The following is a 22,156-nucleotide window of genomic DNA, read 5'->3' on the forward strand; positions in this document are numbered from 1 at the left end:
AAAAATTAAGTTGCTTTATATATATATATATATATCCCATGATGTATTAGGTTTTATCAGGTTAAATGCTAAATCAGAGCTTACCTCAAAAGATAACTTAAATGGCTTCTGCAAATTCCTGTGCTACACTATGTATCTGAAATATAAATTAGGAAGAAACAATAACCTCAAGGGGGGGGAATACAACAAAAAAAAAAAACAACCCAATTTCAGGGTGCCAGTCATATTTACTTAATTTTATTTTCTATTTTAAAATTAAATCTCCTTTAAATTTAAAAACACATCCTTATAGTGTTATTCATCTGCCTAATTAGAAACTAATTTTTAATCACACAGTTGACAATATTGGTTTTAGTCAATATAAAATTGTCAATAACAGGTCCATATAACTTTACTAAAGGTTGTTTGTATTTGTTTTACTGTCTTTAGAGAAAAATTTGGCCATTTCTTTCAATTTAAAATATTACCTATTCCAGAATATTAAAATATCTGTCTTATTAAATTCTAAAAAGTATTTGAAGCACTACAGGATATCACTGTAATTTAAGAATAAAATAGCTACCTTACTCAGTTATCAAAGACTAAACAGGAACCAAATTTTGAGCTTCCATTGAAGCAATGGTACTAGAAAGCAAAATGCCACATATTCTTTAAATCCAACTTACAATTTTTAAAAAATTGGGCATTATAAAATAATTTAATTTCAGGCTCTACAGACTGAAATTTGCAAAGCCAAAGTAGAGGAAAGAAGGTAAAGAAACATGTTAAAACACATACACACACACACACACACACACACACACACACACAATAACAAAAACCTTTCTGCATGCTACCATGCATTTGAAATTTTTTGAAACAGTACTTATAAATTCACACCCACACAGCTCAAACTTCAGTGCAATGGCTGTATCATTCAACACTTTTAGAGAACAGAACCATGCAAAGAGGAGCAACTGCTTATAAAAATGGTTATTCAGTATTTATTCTGCAATGCAAAGGTGACAAACTAAAATATAAAAAGGCTGTTATGGCTTAACATTTTTGTTGCAGATTAAATATGCAGCATTGAAAAATGGAAAGGCGTGGCTTCATCTCTGACCAGCAGAGTTAAAAAGAAAAATCTCTCCATTTTCCTTCATCATCATGGGATACACTGTTCAGGCAATCCAAATTAATAAAGACTTGCACTTTCATATGGACACAAGATCAAGTGTACCAGTTAGGTTTCACATTCACAGTATATAAGAAAATACACATGGAAGGAAAAGTAAAGGGTTAACTTAACAAGGATTTATTCACAGGAATACATGTAAGTAGAGAAAAATAACAGAAAAGCTAAACAAATGAAATGAAGAGGATCCAAACCAACTTTCACTCTGTAGCTTTCAACTTGCACCCTATGTGCATATATCTAGGGCACAGAGGGCCACCAACATGCGCCAATACAGTGTAGGAACCCTGCATTACATCCATTAACTTAAACATATCTTTAAGATCATGCTTTGAACAAAAAAAAAAAAAAAAAAGAAAAAAAAAAAAGAAAGCTTTAGAAGGCAATATGTTGAGTGGGAATAAACATTGAAATATAGCAATCATTTTTCAACTTCTACAATTGTCTTTATGTGTCAACTAACATTTATGCTGCCTTTTTTACAGATCTTTTACCATGTAATTTAAATTTTAGAGGTTTTGATAAAATCACTAGTAGTATATAACCATGCAGAAAGCACATCACACTGACAGCACAGAGGCAAAGATTTTGCACAGGTATATCAGCTTTCCACATTGTGCAGGTTACACACAATACAATATCAATCTTATTCCTAACAGATCCTAAAAAAGATATTTCAAGGCCTAGCTGTAAACTACAGTACTTTATATATCTATATTCTTAATAAAAATAAAATCCACAAATCTTAAAAAGGAATTTTAAATGCAGGGCTATATTGAATTGGTAAACTGCAACACAAACTGGCGCAACATAGGTAAATGAATACCAACCTCACTCTATGTGATACAAGCATGCTACTTTCCCACTAATTTAAATTACTTTCGATCACTATGAGCCAGAATATGCATGCCTGAACCTTAAACTGCACTTTAAAAATAACATCTTGGCCTAGAAATTAAATCTAATGAAGTACAACCATCAAATTATATCCACTACATTAATGTTTAATGTAAAATTAAGATGTCATCTTTAATTTGATACGCCCAACCCCATTTATTCTTCCCTCCCTGCCCACCCCACAAAGGTAAAAGGAGTGACTCATTTGGCATTTCACAGGGTGCTTCATTAAATTTGTTCTGTTTTATTTCCAACTTTTTTGGGGGTACCTTAAATTGTAACTTTCAAGAACCCGCTTCTCTACTATGGGAAGGCAAGCTGATTTTAACTCTGTTAGTTTTGTTTGTGTAGTTCTTCATCAGCATGCAAAACAAGGCCCCATCACGTGGGAAAATTTATATAAAAATCTTTAAATTAAAAAAAAAAAGCTTCTTTACTGTTTGTACCCCCCTCAGGTTTCCTTTATTGTGCACTAAGGAATTTTTCCTCTTTCTTATCCCTATGCATCATTTATATGGTTCTTGTTTTGGTACAATTCCCCATAATATTCCAGAATGTACTGTTTTGTGAGCAGACTGAACAGATTGTTTTTTTTGCTTCTTCACATCCAGTGCGGAGTTGTAATTGGAGACAGATTTCCACCCACAAAAGCTCCAGATGTTAAAACATTTCCCAACATCGACTTAATACAGTGACGGCAACACCTCCCTCCCGCCCCTCCCAGTAGGGTTGGGATTGTACTGTATTCCCTACTGGTTTACCCTTCCCCCCTGTAAAGGGTAACATTTTCCCTGGGTGCAGAGGCTCCCTCATAGTCTCCAAGACCGAAGGACCTGTAAGAAAAAGAACAAAAGAAGCAATTTTCTCTTTAGCAACTGTCTGTCTTTCAAAACTGGTGGAACACAAAATTAATCAAATAATAATGCTATTTTATCTATAAAGAAAATGAGAAATCGGACAAATTGCCTAAGATCATGCTCGTCAATTATAACCATGTTTCTTCCTTCTCCTATGGCTCTGAACTGTCACCTACATCAGATATGAGAAGTGAGCCCAACCTGGGAACACACAGAAAAGCATGCTGCACTTTGTATAGATGAAATGTGCCTTGCATGGTGCTTGCTGTCAGTTTAATTTTTTACCCCTTTTGCAAAATGGGACCCAATAAAAACTGATTATTTCTTACATAACAAGTTGACTTACTTTCTTCAAAATTAAATAGCACTTTGTTTAGGATGAGCACTGTCCTTAGTAAGAATTAAAATATCATCCTTTTCCCTAGTATTCCCAATACTAAGCAAACAAATCTAATCTACCAAAAAATAAAGAATTAATTATTTTTGGTTGTCTGATGTTGTAGCCTAGGAGGCACTAGAAGTGTTTATTACCACAGTAGGGTTATTACATTCAGTAAATAACAAAAAGTAAAACTTAAGACATGCCTTCTCAATGTTCCTAATTAGTTATTCTGGCCCTATTTCGTTTGGTCATTTCCATATCTGAGGTCACCTGATTTTCCTGATAAGAACATTTTTTTAATGCTAACAGTTTTAATGATAAAAAGGACATTAATAAATAAGGTAAGATTAGTGGGAGATTTAAACTATTACCTGATAGTGGTCCTTTTACAACAAAACTCTACTACCCATTCATGTCAAACTTTGGACATTTATGAATGTTGATGTGAACTCACAGAGAATGATTAGTTCATCTGTGGAGAAGTACAAGCAATCCCTTATTCTCCTGCCTCTGAAACAAGGAAGAGTAGTACAAAAAAGGCAGGAATAAGGGGTATGGATCCATATAATGTCTAATTAGAAAACTGAGAATTTATTTTGTATCTTATCTTAAAACAGTTCATAACTGGTGATGAGAAGAGAGGTAGTAAGTCTCAGAGTGCTACTAGTAGCTCACTATTGAATCTCTGAAGTTAAAAGTCATTCTCATCTACTGTATTCTCACAATTTAACATCAACTGAACCTTGGATGGTGAAATCTTCCCAGGTTTAAAATCTAGCTCAGAGTAAATAAGCAAGCAAAAACTCTAATTCAATGTAAAGTATAATTCAATTTGGTGTACACCTTTTGTATACACATTCAGCACGTCCTCTGACTTCCAGTCAAATATGACTCAATTCACGTTCAAAACCTAAAGAAGAATGTCAAAACCTTGGTTTACTGTACTTTCCATGTTCCTAACATTTACTGAGCCAACTTAGTGTGCGCCAGGCAATATATAAAAGTTCTGGCATCACACGTAGTATAGTATTCTCTTTTTTCTTTTCTTGTTTTTTGAGATGGAGTTTCGCTAAGCGGCCCAGGCTGATCTCAAACTTCTCTGGCTCAAGTGATCCTCCCTCTTCAGCCTCCCAAGTAGTTAGGATTATAGCTGCGCGTCACCATGTCTGGCTCACATACAGTATGTATTTAATTGTCAACATAACTCAATGAGGAAACTGAAGCTAAGAGATCAGAACTGTTAGTACCATTTAAGTAAAGAAAACCTTAAGGAGCCAGAGTCCAAATGGGCATACACTCTAAATCAAAACAGAATCTTCCATTAACTGTTTTTAAACACAGTGCTGAGCTCAATAAAACATGGTGAAAAATACTGAGTCAAAATCCAGCTTCAATTCTACTTGTGTTTTTCTTATGGCTCATGATATAGAAAGTCCTTATATCAGAGACTATAAATTCATGCTTCAAAGTGGAGCCATTCATTTTATTTTGGCTTGTTGGTTCTTTAAAAAAAGTTCTCTAGCCCTCACCTAGGTAATTTTAAATTTAAACTTCAACACAGCATAATAATGAGACTAGGTTTTATTCAACCCCTATAGAAAACAAATAGCTTTTTATTCTATTCAGCAGTTTGAGATTACAGTCCTAACCAAATTTTCTTCATCTGGAAATTTTCAAACTTCTTATAACTTACCCCTAATTTTGGGACTGCAGCTTAAGTGTATTAGATTAAACACCATAAAAAGCTGCAAGACGCTCTTTTAAAGGAAGAGGAAACTGGTCAGAGAAACGCCTCCAATTTTCATCCCCAACTTGATTTTTAAATCCATGAAGGATCTGCAAAGAGTGAAAAACCATTAATTTATTAACAATGAAAGAGAAGACCTCAGATCTGCACAGCTTCTGAAGTCCAACACTATTGATTTTATTATTTCAAAATTGTATCCATTTTAAAGTAGTTATTCTCAACCTTTGTTGGATTATACACCATTCCATGACTCTCCTAAAAGTACTTCATAACATATGCTTCAGGATTCAGCAAGCGTCCTAGTAACAGATGTACTCTAAGCAATCTCTGATATCATACCAATGAAAAACAAAGTACAGAATTCATCCAAGGAATAAAGTTTTTGTCATATTATGTTAAACTGGAAATACAAAAGCTTGGGTTCCTGGCTTCAACTGTAGTTAGCTAATTTTAATATGAGATAATTCAAATGTGTAATTGTATCTTATTTTTTACTCTGTTACAGCTGAGTGCTGACTGGAGTTAACCAAAAGCGGGTACTAACAAAGCAAAGAACTGTATAGGCTTAATCCCTGTGGAAGCCACTTAGATTTACACTCTCCTCAATGGTTTCAGATTATAGTTCAATCCAAATCTCAGTTATCCACCTTGAAAAACATATGCTATTTTCCATGAGTGAAACAATGGGATCGCATGAATTAGTGGCACTGTTGGGAAAATATTTTCAAAGTGCATGCTCTATTGGTAGAGTCACTGCTTTATCTTAAGAACAAGTCAACTTTGTCAAAAAGAAAAAAGGCTATATATATAATCTTCAATACTGATTTGAAGAGCCTAAGTTTCACATGAAATGTAAAAATAATTTAAACTTTTCAACTACAACTTTAATAGTCCCAGGATGATATATCATAAAGATTTATTAGTTACCTTACAGAACATGTCTCTGAGATCATCTTTTGGGTTAATCCATGATGCAACTGCATCACAAAAAAATATAAAATCCTGTAACAAGCAAGAAATACATCTTAGATTGATAATGTTTGTCAAACTCAGCAAAAGATATATTGTAAACGTCAGAATTTGTGCCACAATAGAATCCCAACTAAAAAAGGGAAAACATTTAAAAATCAATCATGATATAAGGAATTTGAAGTGATTACTTTTTTTTTTTTTGAGACAGAGTCTCACTCTCTTGCCTGGGTTAGAGTGCCGTAGCGTCAGCGTAGCTCATAGCAACCTCAAACTCTTGGGCTCAAGGATCCTCCTGCCTCAGCCTCCTGGGTAGCTGGGACTACAGGCATGCGCCACCATGCCTGGCTAATTTTTTCCATATATTTTTAGTTGTCCAGCTAATTTTTTTTCTATTTTTAGTAGAGACGGGGTCTCGCTCTTGCTCAGGCTGGTCTGGAACTCCTGACCTCAAGCAATCCTCCCGCCTCGGCCTCCCAGGAGTGCTAGGATTACAGGCGTGAGCCACCGCACCCGGCCTTGAAGTGATTACTTAATGGTCGTCCCTATTAGTCCACCATTAAAGAACCTCTGAGTCATTAAGTTTATACTGGAATTTAATGCTCTGTTGTATTTTATCTCACATATCAAAACGGACATCCAGTAAATGTTTACCATCAGAAATGGACTGAAATCACGAAAATCAACACCAATAAAAAGACCTCTTCATTTATTGGATTAAGAAAAATATAAATTCAAAAATCTTACTGTTCTGACTGGCCTAGAAATAACTTAAAGCTAGTTAAATATATATCAAATAAGCTTGATTTGAAATATAGAAATTAATAGAACTAAATTTCAAGACTCATCTTCAGATAGAAACTTAAGTGAAACACCCAAAAGTCAGAAGAAAAACTAATTATGCAATTACAAACACCCAACCCAAACGAGAACAAAGAACCCAACCCTCAATTACTTAAGATAATCAGGTTATCCGGACAAGAATAAGGTGACAATATGCTTTACATATTCCATAAAAATATTTTCTCAATCTTGACTACTATATTGAAACACTGACAGTTCAACATGCAACATTCAACATACTACTGATGTTCTGACATATCAACTATTCTAAATTTTACTATTAAATTCAGAGAACTTCGCTAATTTCAAAACATTTACTAATATTAAAGTATGTGGATAAAACACTTATTTAAGCTTACTCTCCCGATCTATTACTATTTTATTTCATGTCAAAAAAGATTTAGGAAATAAAAAAGGCATTATCATTTTAAGATATTAAGAAATACACATTTTAAATGTTTAATTAGTTTTTTAATACTTTTGAAAGAATAAAAGTTTTTTATAATTAAGTCTTAAGATATTTCATCCTTTAAAATTTTATTATTCAGAACATTAAAAGTTCAACAAATCCTTGTGAACATCTTACTTGGATTACGCCACTGGGATTCACACTGATCATGGTACAAATCCCACGGAATGCGGAATCCTTTTCCTCATTGTCTCTTATGTTTCTCAGAGAGGTGCACCTATTGAATTATAGAATTTAGTTTAGCATTTAAGAAAGAAGCAGGTTCAATTACAATACTAATGGACAGTATTTAATGGAATAAGCACCACAATATAGATAATGGTTATATTAAAAGAGTTTTCAGAAAGCTTAAGTTTCAGTTTCTCATACTTCCTGTATGTTGGGCCCTTTTAATCTCAATATAGTAGAAATGGTGAAATTCATTTTCTTTATAAACTGCATCTATAAAACGGACCATCTGATTTGACTCTCCCATTTAACTATTAAGCCTGAGCCAAGAAGAGTAAGTTACCAAATTAACTTTTAAAATTGTATGATTATGACTTGTATTCCATTAAACACTACTAAAAATGATGTCAATTGAAAGCAGCAGAACATAGGATATACTGCCACAATATAAACTATTACTATACGACTTATGGTATAGATGTTTAACTTCTACATTAACAAGCAAATAAGATTTTTATACATAACAAATTTAAACATGTATTTCTTAATGCAATCCAAGTTTCCAAATTAATTCTAAAAAAGAAACATAATGCAAAAATCTAAATTTATAGAATTTGCATGCATTTTAATTTTTCTGGTGGATATTTAAATGCTTTTTATGTATAATCAAGCTTTTTAACACAGCAAGCATGTGACAATCTTATCCCATGCATCAATTAGTCGTTAGCCACAACATAAAATAAATATACATGACGATGCTATTGAAAAACCTCACAAACCTGATAGGACAAGATTAGTCACATGGTTGGCAATGATTAAGGATTGTGATTTTTGTAACCAACTGAAAATATATCTAAAAGTGAGATAGAAAGAAAGAGTGAAGAAAAATGAATTAAAAAAAAAGATTGAATAATACACACCAGGGTCTTATAAACTGCTGTAGCATGGGGGCCACCTCTTGAGGACAAACGTAACCAAGACGACCAATTGTTATTGCTAAGGTAACGCAATCACGGTTATACACCACCAAACGCCAACCAAGACATGAGCAAATGAGGGGGAAGGAGAAAAAATAAAGAAAAAACAACAAATAACTCAGAAACAGAAACCAACAGAATTTGTGTATGATAATAAACATAAGATTTCACCAGTGCTGTTTATTACCACCCCCTAAATAAGGGGCAGCAACATATATGGCATACTCTTGGAAAAAGAAAAACAAAAGGAATTAAAAAAACTCTAAAGATTGAGAGAACACCAAAAACCATGATAAACTGCTTTTCTTGATCAATAAAGTGTCAAGATATCATCTGTTAATAAGATGAGCAATTAAATGGATGGATTTAGAGCATCTTCATTCAAAAGCCAGTCAAAATTTTTGGAATTTAATAATGAAATCTATGTTTTTTCCCCCAAGAAATATAAATAAATGTGAATACATTTCCGAATTGTCTACTCAAACGCATTTCTCTCTATAACTAAAAGAGTTAAAATTTCTTATTTCCTTACATCTTTTTTTCTAAGATTTCAAAGATTTCCAGTCTTTGGAAATTAGAGAATTTAATCCAAATTTTGGTAGTGTTTTTTTTTTGGGGGGGGGGGGGGGGGGGGCCTGGTGGTTAACATTTCCCAAACAAATCAGTGGACATTTGTTGCTTGATTATCAAAATCAGCTGTCAGATTTTAAGTGGCTTGTTACCCACTGAATGAATTGGAAAATTGCTATGCTATGAAGTCAAATCACATTACAAAAAACCTCTGATGATAACTCCGATTAACAGTCCACTAACTTCAGACTATACTTGACATAAAATTCTAACAAAGGAAATTTAGATAGTCCACTGCAGTGACATGTGATATGTGGACCATAGGAAAAAACAAATATTCTGGCTTTGCTATAAAAGGCATAGCACGAAATAGATAATATAACACATTATACTGATTACATACTAATTTTATTTTTTAAAGTTTTGAAGTGGGCACACGCATTCACCATCAAAATTCATGAAGTCCTGAAGTTTACAAAGAGCTAAAACGAGTGCAACTCAGAATTGCATTCTGCAATTCAAAGGTACATACATATAAATACATTTATACACAACGGGAAAAAATACAAACAGAAAACAAACCATGAGGTGCTTTAATGGTGTTCTCTCAAAAACTTACAGGTTAACCTTTCATAAAAAAAGGGTGGGGGGTAAAGAAAAATGTTTAAGGATTACTTGAAGCAAACTACACAAATACTAAAATCCAGCAGATTCATATGAAGCAAGAGAAAGAAAACCTAAGTTCAAAAGACACAAACTATGCAACATTCTCATTAAACAGGCAAGTATGAACAATCCAATGAAACATGCGATAAAGCAGATGATGGTCCATTGAAAAAGTTCAGTGTAGGATATACTAATCGGAAAAAAGGGAAATAACAGCATACTAAAGAATTGGCTTTATGAAATACTGATAATTACAAGTTGCTATAATGTAGACATTAGCTATAGATAACGATTTTATTAATTTACAAAAATCCATTCTTTTGGGCAAGAAAGAAAATAATACTTTATGCAGACACTTGTGATAACAGTAATCTAATGAATCCCAAGTGTGTTTCTCAATGATATTAGTTCATTCCATCAACTTGTAGGGCATTACCAACCATTTTATTATTTATTTAGGATATAATCATATATAGAATACAATCATAAATAAAGCCAATTTGTTAAAAAGAACTATATCATCAGATGATATCCCACAAGAAACTTTAATATACATTACATTCAACATTTATCTGCAGTTATGCATTCACATTTAAAAATAAATAGGAGTTTTTTTTAGGTTCAACAATAATTTTATAATGGCAAGTCTTTCAAATCTGAATGTCATGTATAGGTACTGCATTGTGAAGAGATAAAAACCTGACAAGATTTCATAACCATCCTATACATTGGTTTTTGTACTTTTCAGCAAGAAAATCTAATTCACTTTGTGAAATAAACAGTACCCATACAGCCAAACAGCCAGATAATTGTTTCATGAAAGATTTCCTTCCATACCAATAAACTTTATCAATTTTAATCATGTAAGATAAGCTTCCTATAATTTAAAAATACCAAATTAAAATGCCTTTGAAAAGGAACTTTCTTAGTGGGAAAACCTTATTTTAATCTTTGTCTAGTATTTTGTTAATACCCTCATTTACTATGAATAAATGACTGGAATTATCTTAGTATATAAAGAAAGGGATATGCCTGAATGCAAACAAAATTTAATTCTTTCACCATCATTAGCAACAATCAGGGAGTGGAAAGAAAAGAACCCAATCACCTCCAAATGTGTTCTATAGTATGGAAGGTATTCTTTAATATAAACATGCTCTCTATAAATGCAAAAGAGAAACAAGCCTAATTAAAAATTCCACAAGGTACTGCTTAAAGTTCCCAATTTGAAGAAAATATATGATGAAATACAAAATACATATACCATTGTTAATCAATTAGCTACTAAATTGCAATCTATTTTTGACCACATTTTTAAAGATTAAAAAAAATCGTAATTTCCCAGCTCCCCGGTTACTCTCTGAGTTAATTTAAAAGCAAAATTCATATAGTTCAATAGTTCTCTTAGCTGGGATCCATTTTAGGAAGCATTACAACACTGAAATAGGGGAGAAAAGTGTTTTTCCAAAGTTACTGAAAACTGGTTACGGAATGTAGCTAAAACAGTACATTTCATTACTGAGAATCCAAAATAGCTGCTAGATAAATAATAAGCTGGGTTTTAAAAGCTAACTTTGCTTTGGTTTCTCTACGCATCTTAACTTAAAATTAAAAGGCAATTAATTTTCTCTTCACTGAAACAGTTCAGTCATATGGTACCTGTATTCTCTAACAACGTCTTTGGTGTGTTGGGTCTGTTAATGATTTCTACAAGCTGGTGCAACACCATAGGAATATAAGGCTGCATCTCTATACCTAGATCATCCCAAAAAGAAAAAAACAAAAAAGAAAAAATTGCATGTTAAAGTATCAACGTAAAATATTTTGCTTCCCTTAATAACTGTGACATGTCATATATAGACAAAAATCATTTACATAAAAAAGCAATTAAGAAAATATCAAGGCACCTGAAAACACACACTTTTAAAGGCAAAAAAAAAAAATCTTACCCATTTGAATGGAGATTTCTCCAATTGCCCATGTGGCATTGTTGCAGACTGAAATGAACTCTGGATTTAGGTTGGTTCCCAATATTGGCATGAAATCAGCTAGAAAAAGAAATTTTTAAACTATGTAACTTCTCAACAGCAGCGTATTGCACTTTAAAGGAAATCTACTAGGTAGAAACTGAAATCCTGGTAAGAAATACCAAGTTTTACCATTAAAAAAATCATTGCAATATCAATTATAAAATTGGTGAAAAGGTGGGCAACTATATTTAAAAATATTTTTTAAAGGGGTTAGTAACATTTATCTTAAGAAACTGAAGGAGAGACTATCTGGCCATTGAACTTTCATATGATGTAGAGAAGAAAAGTTCCAGTATATTTTATGTATCACTCAAAAGAGCTGGTAAGAATAATCTTCTCATCAGATTAAGGAAATTCAAATTTAAAGTAGAAAAACATGATAAAATGGAATTTTCTTCAAAGCTACTTTCTCACACATAAAATTTTTTTTTCTTAAATAAATGATTTTGGCTTTTAAAGCAACTTTCACCCTAGTGCTCAGACTGTTCTCTAAATATCATTTTCCACTAAAAGGAATGAGAAGACTCTCAGAAAATGCCTCATTACAAACTAAGGCAGGAAATGTGCAAATAAACCTGGACTGTACTGTCATAACAGAAAAGACTCAGGAGCCACCTTAAATTCCCATTTCCAGCAGTACAACCTGAGCATCAAGAGCTCACGCTGCCAGTCAAAAAAACAAAAAAAACTAAACTGAAACAAATTGGTAAATAAAAGGAAAGCATCAAGAAATTATCTTGCCTCTCCTATATGATTTATACCTCAGGGTTACAATTTATTAATATGAAAATGTCTCTTTATATAAATATTCTATTAAATGAAGAATCAAAGTATCATAATTTTTAATCCCTAATAAATCAGATCTAAGCCAGGGTTTCTCAATCTTAGCAATACTGACAGTTTGGGCCAAATCATTCTTTGTTGCAGGGAAGAGGAGCTGTCCCCTGCATTGTAAAATGTTTAGCAACATCTTTTGCCTCTGTCCGCTAGGTAACAGTAGCACCTCCCCAGTGTTAAAATGTCTCCAGACTATGGGCAAATGTTCACTGGAGGGCAAAATTGCCCTCAGTTGAGAACCACTAATCTAGGTAACAATCATCATGGTTGATAACACAAAAAATAAGAGACAACTAGATGCCATGTACCTCCTTAAAAGTACACACCACTTTTAAGGTCTTAAGAACCTGAATCTCATTAAACTTCAGTCTCTGTATCAAACTGCCAACTTACAGTAAATAGAAAGGACAAAGGAACATGTTAAATGACACTAGAGAGATGCAATCAGTAAAATCCAGAGTGTAGGAAATGCTTTAGGACAAAAAACCTGGTTTAACTACAAAATATAATTGAAAGGAAGAGGTATGTATTAAGCACTCAAATTATATGTCCGAAATTTGCTCCAAAATATCTGGGGTCTGTCTGAGTGTCTGATCATGGATAATGTTATGTAGGAAACATGATTTGATATGTATAGATAATAATAGAAGCTGGGTGATGGAGGGCTCATTACACTTTTTTCCTACTTTTTTACATCTTAAAAACTTTTTTATAATAAGTAAAAAATATTAAATCCTTTCATAGAAGTTTAAATTCAAAATAAATTAAGTGGTAAACATTTGTATGACAAGATTCCCAAAAGAATTCCACTTTTAGAGTAGTTAGGCTTAAAAACTTGATGGTTTCTAATACATAATTAATACTATTACTCAGAAATAATTATTATTCAAAAGCACAACTGTGTCAACACATTGAGATATAGAAAGGAATGGGATAAAACTAAAATCATCTAACCCCTGGGTCTGAGAGCAATTTAGGTTACAACATTCAAGGAATCCCATATTATCTTTACAAAGGGCCAAAACAAATGCTACGCTATTAAAACAGAAACTTATTATTTACTCTTAAAGTGACATTTGTTGGACATTGTCTATGATATCTAAAAAGGTATGCTGGTTTACTAAAGAAGAAAACCTTATCATTACTATTTCTGAGTACCTCTACCAAAAAAGGAGGTTACTCAAAACCAAAAAAGTATCTATGAAGTAGCATACAGCATACTAAGCCTTCACTGCTGGGCATGTCCTTTACTCTAGTAGTACTACTATTCTAACTTTCCTACAGACACAGGAGTGCCTAAAAAAGCTGCTGAAGTGATGGTGAGTTTGATGAAACAACAGGCCTTCCCCTCATCTCGCCTGCTTCACAGCTACTTTACTTTAAAATGTTCATTTATAAATGTTGGAAGTCCATGCAATTTCAGTTTAATAATAAAAAACAAAGCTGATGTAAAGATAACTTTTACGAACCACATGCATATCGCTTCTTGGCTTTTTGTCTAAGATCAAGTGTAAAAACCACATTCATAGCAGGAGAAAACATTCATACCTATACAAGGCTTAACATGCTGAAAGCAAGCTTTCGTCAGGTCACCTAACAGGGCAAAAGAACTCTGTCGAACTTCTGGCATTTTATCCTACAAGAAATAAGAAAAAATTAACCCCAATGTGACACGGGGAACCAGGTTTGAATTCATTTTAATCTTACAAGTCTCACCTGCATGCACTGATACATTAGTGTTAGGATGTTACTTCGGGCTACCAGTTGTTCAATGTTGCCTCCAAGTCCTTCGGCCAGGCCACTCAGTAAATCAAGAGCCACTATCATAAAATCTTTATCTGGAGCCTCGTACTGATCAGGTTGAGCATTGTTCAGCTGAAATTAGACACAATGTTTTAATCAACTACTGAAAAAGTTTGTATGTATTATGACTATCTTTTTAAAAAGAAAAATGTTTAAAACGAGGGAAAGATATTAAAAAAAAAAAAAATACCATGGCTTGGGCAAGAGTCTTCTGTACTAGGTTTACACAACGCTGATACACAGGTTCACAGTATGGAAGAAACCCAGACTGCAGGGCTGTGGCAACCGAAGATAGGCACTGGAAAGAATAAAGTACATGTGCTAAATTTTCTGGGTATACGTTAAGATTATGATATGATAAATGCCTGAAACTGTACTCAATAGGATCCTGGTCATTTATGAACCTGCTTTACTAGCCTACAGTAGCAGGTTTTTCTTTTTCAAACCTCGCCTCTGGAAGTCACTCATCGTTGTCAATCAAGTGAGGGTTTCTCAGAAAAAGTTTCTGTAATAAATACTATTCTTGAAAGACAGACTGGGTTGTAAGTGTTCATATTTTTTTCTTCAAATTTAAGAGAGATATTTACTCATGCTCCCATCATGGTCAATGATGTAGATGGATCAATATTCTTGGGCACATTTTGAGCCACAGCCTGAAAGTAATATATAGAGTAATATACAGAGTTGGCCCTCTGTATCTGCAGGTTATGCATCCATGGGTTCAACCAACCTTGGATCAAAAATATTGAAAACACAGCCTGGGCAAGAGAGTAAGACCTTGTCTGTACAAAATACAGAAAAATTAGCCAGGTGTGCTGGCATGTGCCTACAGTCGCAGCTACTCAAGAGGAGGAAGACTGCTTGAACCAAGGAGTTTGAGGTTGCAGTGAGCTACAATGACACCACTGCACTCTAGCCTGGGAAACAGAGTGAGACCCTGTCTCAAAAAATAAATAAAAATTAAAAATACAGTATAACAACTATTTACATAGCATTTACATTGTATTAGGTATGATAAATAATCTAGAGATGATTTAAGGTATACTGGGAGGATGTGTGTAGATTACATGCAAATACTATGCCATTTTATATGGGACTCAAGCATCTTCGGACTTTGGTATCCACAGGGATTCCTGGAAACCAATCGCCCAAGGATACTGAGGGACGACTGATTGTATATAAAAAAAAAAATGAGCCATACTGATGCTCCTTGTTTGGTCTGGCCTAGAATTAGTCATTGCTCTTTGTCACAGAAGACTTAACTTCTTTGACTAAGAGCAATCCATGGCAGAAGTTGGTAACCCTTGAAATAATGGGAAACAAAGAATGAAAATGACTAAATTGACCATCAGTGTCAATTCAACTAGGTTTAAGTTACCACATTTTATAGTATGTTCAGTTACCTGAACATATAAAATTTGTTTTTAGTTAAAAAAGTAAATATACAAGGAAAAAAACATCAAATTAGATAGAAAAGATATAAAGTTCTCTCTTACTGGCAGCAAGTCCCAATACTACTTCACATGTGTGAGTACATCGTTTGTATATATAAAATAGATAACATGAAATTTAAACTATAATTTATCAATTAAGTAGAGTAAGTTAGAGAACACGTATAATCCTTTGTCTATTTATTATAAAGGTATACTATGTTCATTATGCTTTTTCTATTTAACTGTATTTCTTAGTATAGAGGTATCATAACTAAAATAACAAGTTATATATTTATTGGGCATTTGAACAGAAACTATTCCGAATATAAATTTATTAACACTTTTCTTATCACATGCCCATTTTGGATTCGAACATGTGTTTTTGGTGAAATGCACAGTTAGATTGCCTAAATAATCAGCCCAGCATACCTCAAGCAAAGGGAAGAGATCTTTATCTTCATCCTTTAACATATTCCATTTCTGGATCAGTGGAGGCATTAGCATCTGAATATATTCCTATTTACAATAATGAAAAATATATAAAGTTCTATTATCATATATAAACAAGTACTCATTTTTTGCTCTAGTGCATTTTAAAATTTTCCTTTCTTTTGCCTTTTTTTATTTACATGAACTTGTTCTATTTTCTTAAATTCTTTTTATCTTTTTGGAAACAAAATGTATATAAACACATCACTACATAAAAATGTACTACTTGATTGTTAAGGCACAATCAAGAAAGATCTGTGTAAGTTTTACTCTCCAGTGACAGAATTCTTTTAGTCCTGGAGTCTGTAACATATAACGTGGCTGTTGTTATGTACATTATAAACTGACAAAGTTAGAGGCACATGTAGAGAGAGAGACTCACAATCATTTAAGTGTCCTTATTTAAACTGAACAATGATCCATAACACCAGTAAGTGTAGTAGCCATGTAAACTAGGGGCACAGATTCTAAAGGTATTCAGAAAACATAACCCTCCCCCAACAAAACCAAACCAAAAAGCAACACCAAAACAAACCTACAAACTGATTGTCTTGCACCAAATTTTAAGTATAACTTAAAAACTAAAAACTATTTTTTTAAGATTTTTAATATAGCAACCACATATATCAAATCTTTCTATTCTTCAGCAGGGAATTGAGTTATATTAAAATTCTAATATCACTTAAATCCTCTTTAAATCCATCCTCCTCTTCTACTCTCAACACTACTAGTGACAAGGTACTTCTCTCCCACTAGTTAGCATTTTTAACCTATTATTTCAATTTCCAATTATTTTATATAGTATACTCCACATACTTGTATGTTCTAGTGAGAAAACACAGACGTCTAGATGTCATATTCTAAAGCTACAGTGGCAGATACAAGAACACTTGAAATGAAGTAAAAGTAGAAATCCACGGTATAAAATTTTTACCCCCTTTCCTTTAGTCATTCTAAACAGTACTGGGGTATTCATGTGAGATGCTGCTGTAATTTCCACACCAAGCATATACTTATTTTTAAAATACTATATGAAAGGGATATACTTGCTGCCTTTGTAAGAGCTACATTCTTACAGTAGCAAACACTAATTGTTCACATCTCCCAAAACATTTTTATTTCCAACTATATCAACCTGATTATAAATATGCTGTATGTTATTCTCCATAACAGTCAATCACAGAGACTTACTGGTTTGTTTAAATGATGTCCTACTGAATCTGCTAATGTTCCTATGGCATCGTAGAGAATGAGCAGGTTCTTATGTTGGTATTTACTAAACGCGAAGACCAGGGTATCAAGTATATAAGCAAGGTAAGGAACAAGTTCTGTACAGGCCTCCTCTTCTAGGGTAGCAAAGGCACTATAATTTAAATAAATGAATCAATGAATGAATGAATAAAATACTTATTGGTATGTAAAAGGAATAGTTTATATAGAGATGAGAAACTAAGCCAATTGTTTATAGAATATTTATTTACAATTTACACGCCTATCGCCTTGCTTCATCACACTAGATTCTTATTATTTCCTCCCTTTTTCTCATCATTTCTTCCTTTCCAAGAGGTATCGTCCATGCGCATCTGCTTAACTACAATGGTAAAATCTAAAATTAAAATGTGCTGGCTGGGCATAATGGCTCATGCCTGTAATCCCCGCACTTTGGGAGACTGAGGTGGGAGGATTGTCTGAGGCCCGGAGTTTGAGACCAGCCTGGTCAACATAGCAAGACTCCCATCTCTACAAGAAATACAAAAATTAGCCAGGCCATGGTGGCTGGCACTGTAGCCCAGCTACAGGTGGGACTACAGGTGCTGAGGCAGGGGGATCGCTTGAGCCCAGGAGTTTGAGGTTGCAGTGAGCTATGATGATGCCATTGCACTCTAGGATAGATGACAGAATGAAACCCTGTCTCAAATAAACGAACACAAAGACAGGCCAGGCATAGTGGCTCAAGCCTGTAATACCAGTGCTTTGGGTGGCTGAGGAGGGAGGATAACTTGAGGCCAGGAGTTTGAGACCGGCCTGGGCAATACAGCAAGACTTTGTCTCTATAAAAAGTTAGGAAAAAAAAAAAAAAATTAACCAGACACAGTAGTACATGCCTGTAGTCCCAGCTACTCGGGAGGTTGAGGTAGGAGGATCACTTGAGCCCAGGAGTTGGAAGTCAAAGTGAGCTATGACTGTGCCACTGCACTCCAGGCCTGGGCAACAGACCAAGACCCTATCTCAAAACAAATTAAAAAAAAGAGAGAGAGAGAAAGAGCCTCAAACCCAACCAACAGAACAGCTGTTACTGAAGCAGATCTACTAAGCAGTGGAGAGCCACAGTTGAGAAGTGACAGATCACAGGTCATTGTGGGACTTTCCATGAAGTTATGGTAGTTGACAAGCAGTTTAAACTTTGTTATTCCTTCATGAGTAGGACAACACCACTTCAGATGTCTGATTTTTACTAATAAGGGTAAAATATGATCCTGTTATAATATCATAGACATTGAGTAGGGAAAAAAATGAGTTGAGGAAGAAACAGCAAAGACTGATGTCTTGTTAGTCACATTTAGAATTATAACATCATCAGGTCAAAGCTGCAAATAACAAATTTTTCCCAGCCAAACAAAATATATAAAATACGCTAATGTGCAAACCCCAAAACTACAGATCAGTCTTGCAAAAACTTTACCAAGGAAAATGAAACTTTCTGACATGGTTGAAAAATTTTCCATTAAGAAATACTCGATTAATGGTTGAATACCAATATTCCATCATAAGGCTGAAAATTGGTTTCTCATTGAATTACCTACTCCCACAATGAACACTGTGTTATGAATCTGTCCCACCTGCAGGCAGCCTCTTGTACTCTCTTGTTGCTATCCAGGATGCGCTTTAGCAGTTCCGTCATTAATGGCTTCAGGTACGTGTCCGGTGGCTGGCTGACTACCCAGTGTGCATAGCGGCTAAGAGTCCAGCACGTTATGGAACGCACAAGAGCCTTTTTATCAGAGAGGCACTGAATAAGGTGAGGAATGAGCTCAGGCAGGTATGGAATCATGCCTTGCATGCAGCCTAGAAAAATACAAGAGACATCTTTCGAAGTGCTAAAATTTGACTAAAATTGTTTCAGTTGAATACTAAAATGATACATTTATCATGAAAAATATTCAGAATATTTCCACTACTATAAAATATACTATAATAATATATACCAAAATTACATTAAAAACCTGAAATTAGAGCCAACTATTCTAAATACCTTCGGGTTAGGACCTCATTTTATGTCTGCTACACATACTATGACTTTCAGAAATGCCTGTAAAGTGTTTCAGTTTTTTGCAGATAGACGTCAATAGCCTTTACAGAGAACGATGACACTCTTGCCTTACCAAGTTTCCTATACTTACCTAGGGAATAAAGTTATTTTTCTAGCAATGGGGATGCTTCAGACATCAGAGTTCTCTTGTTCTGTTCCCATTATAGTAGTAAAAACATTTGCAGAACATCTGGCTCAAGTTTAGAAGTCAGAATGACTGTTTAACAATAGTAAACTGGTTCAAAGTAGAAACTTATCCTAAGATCGTTTTTGTATTCAATTATCCCTTTTAAAGTTAATATGCATCATAGTCTTCTCTACACCACACTCATCATGTATGTGAATTCAAGAGTGAAGTCTTTGCTTTATAGAGTAACAGTTCTTTAAAGCAACCTAGCCTTATTAGCACCAATGAACTTTACAATTCAAATTGGACTTAAACTTACCTTCAGCAATTGCTCCTAATACCAAGATGCCTGATTCTTTAACAACCCATTCATGATGAAAAAGTAATTCTTTCAAAAGGGGCAAAATATGCGGCAGTAGCTCATCACGATACACATTTGCGAGAACATCTAGGGCAGCAGCAGAACATTTTCCTAAGGAAATATTTAATTCAAAAATATTATATTAACCTCTATTATCACTTAATTATATTAAAAATGAGTATTTATTGTATGTATAACACCTTATTCATACTTCTATAGTTTCACAGAATTCAATTAAATAGGAGGTAGTCTTCACATGAAAATTTTTTCTATGAAAACACTTTTTTATGACAAAGAATTAGTAAATTACAAAGACATTCTACTCTATACATGATTGGCATACCTGAATTCTTTTATCTATACAGAAAATTAAAACATATACTATTCCATTCAATTCAATGCTTCCAATATGATGCTTACTGTTACAATCCTGACACAAAACATACATTATTAATTCTACATAACATTTCTAGTGGTAGATCGTTTAGAATCAAATGTGTAATTACACAGCTGAAAGTAAGGCATGTAAATTATTAACAGAACAAAAGTCACTAGCACATGAAGCATGAAATATGCCAGAAAACATTCTTTACAATGAATTAACTATGGGACTAAATATCAATTCAGATTAATATAATTTAGACAAGAACAACAAAAATGAAAAGAACAAAAATATAATTTTAACTGCTATGGGTTGGAATGTGTCCCCCAAAATTCAGGCATTGGAAACTTAATCCCTAATGCAACAATGCTGAGGTGGGGCCTAATATGAGGTGATTAGGCCACGAGGGCTCTGCACTCATGAATGGATTAATGTCCTAATTCAGGAATGAGTTATTTATCAAGGGAGTTGGCTTGATGTAAAAAGCAAGTTTAGCTCTCTCTTGCGTGTTCTTTTGCCCTTCCACCATGGGATAATGTGGACAGTCCTCACCAGATGCATCTCCTCGATCTTGAACTTCCCAGCCTCTAGAACTGAGAGCCAAATAAACTTCTGTTCATTGGAAATTACCCAGTCTCAGGTATTCAGTTACAGCATCACAAAAATGACTTAAGTACCAAAATTTTTCCAATGTGAACTAGGCATAAAAAATAGTTAATAACAAACTACTGGACAATGTTAAAATACTTAAAAAAAAAAAAAAAAACATAAATCCCCCAAAACTGTTACACTGGCCAGAGTTAACACCTTACCCATCAACAAGGATCTTAGTTATACCACACAGTTGGATCCACACAACTGAATAGTATGCTGACATGCAACAGGGGGAAATCTGTATGTACTTACGCACAGTGAGGCATATGACATACAAAACAAAACACAAAACCCAGCAGAGTACATATAATCTAATTTCACTTTCGGAAATAGCTTCTCCTCCAAAAAAGACCTGTATGTGTTTTTCTACACGTGCACAGAAAAGCTTCTGGTAGGATATAAAGATGAGTGGGATGTAAAGAGAAAGTGTTCCCCCCTCATGTATATTATTACTTTTAGAGTTATCTATAGTATAATCTTGATTCATCCTACCCTCCCCACCAACCTGAAAGTAGAAATATATTGGGAGGTAATCTGTGATAGTAGTGAAGACCCTGAGTTGTCTTGTTAAATGAAACTTAGGTTCCAAAACTGGATGTGCTATATTAGTATTAGCTATGCTAACCTTGGGCAAGTTTCTCTTTTTGCAGTTTCCGTTCCTGAAGTTATTAGAAAGATAATCAAATGAATTACACAGTCCAGGCTGATGATACATGCCTTCAATCACTTTATCACAGTTATTAGAAATCTCAATGCTTTGAACTACAGTAGTGGTTCTAACCTAGGGATGATTTTGTTCTCCATGGGACATTTGGCAACGTCTAGAGACACTGCTGCTTGTCACAATTTTGTGTGTGCTGCTGGCATCTTTGGGTAGAGGTTAGGGATGCTGTTCAGCACCCTACAATGTGCAAGATAGCCTCCACAACAAAGAATCATGTGGCCCCAGATGCCAATAGTGCCAAGGTTGAGAAACCCTGAACTAGAGCAGTGGTGATTTAAAAACCAACA

The 22,156-nt window shown here is 34.1% G+C and overlaps 1 protein-coding gene across 3 annotated transcripts in view; it reads right to left on the bottom strand.

The window, feature by feature from the left end:
- Window positions 1-960: 960 nt before the first annotated feature.
- TNPO1 (transportin 1) overlaps window positions 961-22,156 on the bottom strand; it is an 85,558-nt gene continuing 64,362 nt past the window's right edge. For 2 of the 3 annotated variants that reach the window (XM_012664586.1, XM_012664587.1), the window contains exons 12-25: window positions 20,068-20,220; window positions 19,152-19,377; window positions 17,503-17,674; window positions 16,252-16,338; window positions 14,580-14,687; window positions 14,303-14,461; window positions 14,135-14,222; window positions 11,669-11,767; window positions 11,379-11,474; window positions 8,427-8,502; window positions 7,456-7,555; window positions 5,985-6,059; window positions 5,004-5,146; window positions 961-2,904 (exon numbers count right to left, since the gene is read on the bottom strand). In XM_012664586.1, coding sequence (XP_012520040.1) covers window positions 5,039-5,146; window positions 5,985-6,059; window positions 7,456-7,555; window positions 8,427-8,502; window positions 11,379-11,474; window positions 11,669-11,767; window positions 14,135-14,222; window positions 14,303-14,461; window positions 14,580-14,687; window positions 16,252-16,338; window positions 17,503-17,674; window positions 19,152-19,377; window positions 20,068-20,220 — 1,547 coding nt within the window. In that variant the 3' untranslated portion in view covers window positions 961-2,904; window positions 5,004-5,038. The remainder of the gene's footprint in view (window positions 2,905-5,003; window positions 5,147-5,984; window positions 6,060-7,455; window positions 7,556-8,426; window positions 8,503-11,378; window positions 11,475-11,668; window positions 11,768-14,134; window positions 14,223-14,302; window positions 14,462-14,579; window positions 14,688-16,251; window positions 16,339-17,502; window positions 17,675-19,151; window positions 19,378-20,067; window positions 20,221-22,156) is intronic. The other variant, XM_012664588.1, reaches the window with a different exon arrangement.

Source organism: Propithecus coquereli, unplaced genomic scaffold, assembly GCF_000956105.1.
Source record: "Propithecus coquereli isolate 6110/MARCELLA unplaced genomic scaffold, Pcoq_1.0 Scaffold9, whole genome shotgun sequence".
NCBI lineage: Eukaryota > Metazoa > Chordata > Mammalia > Primates > Indriidae > Propithecus > Propithecus coquereli.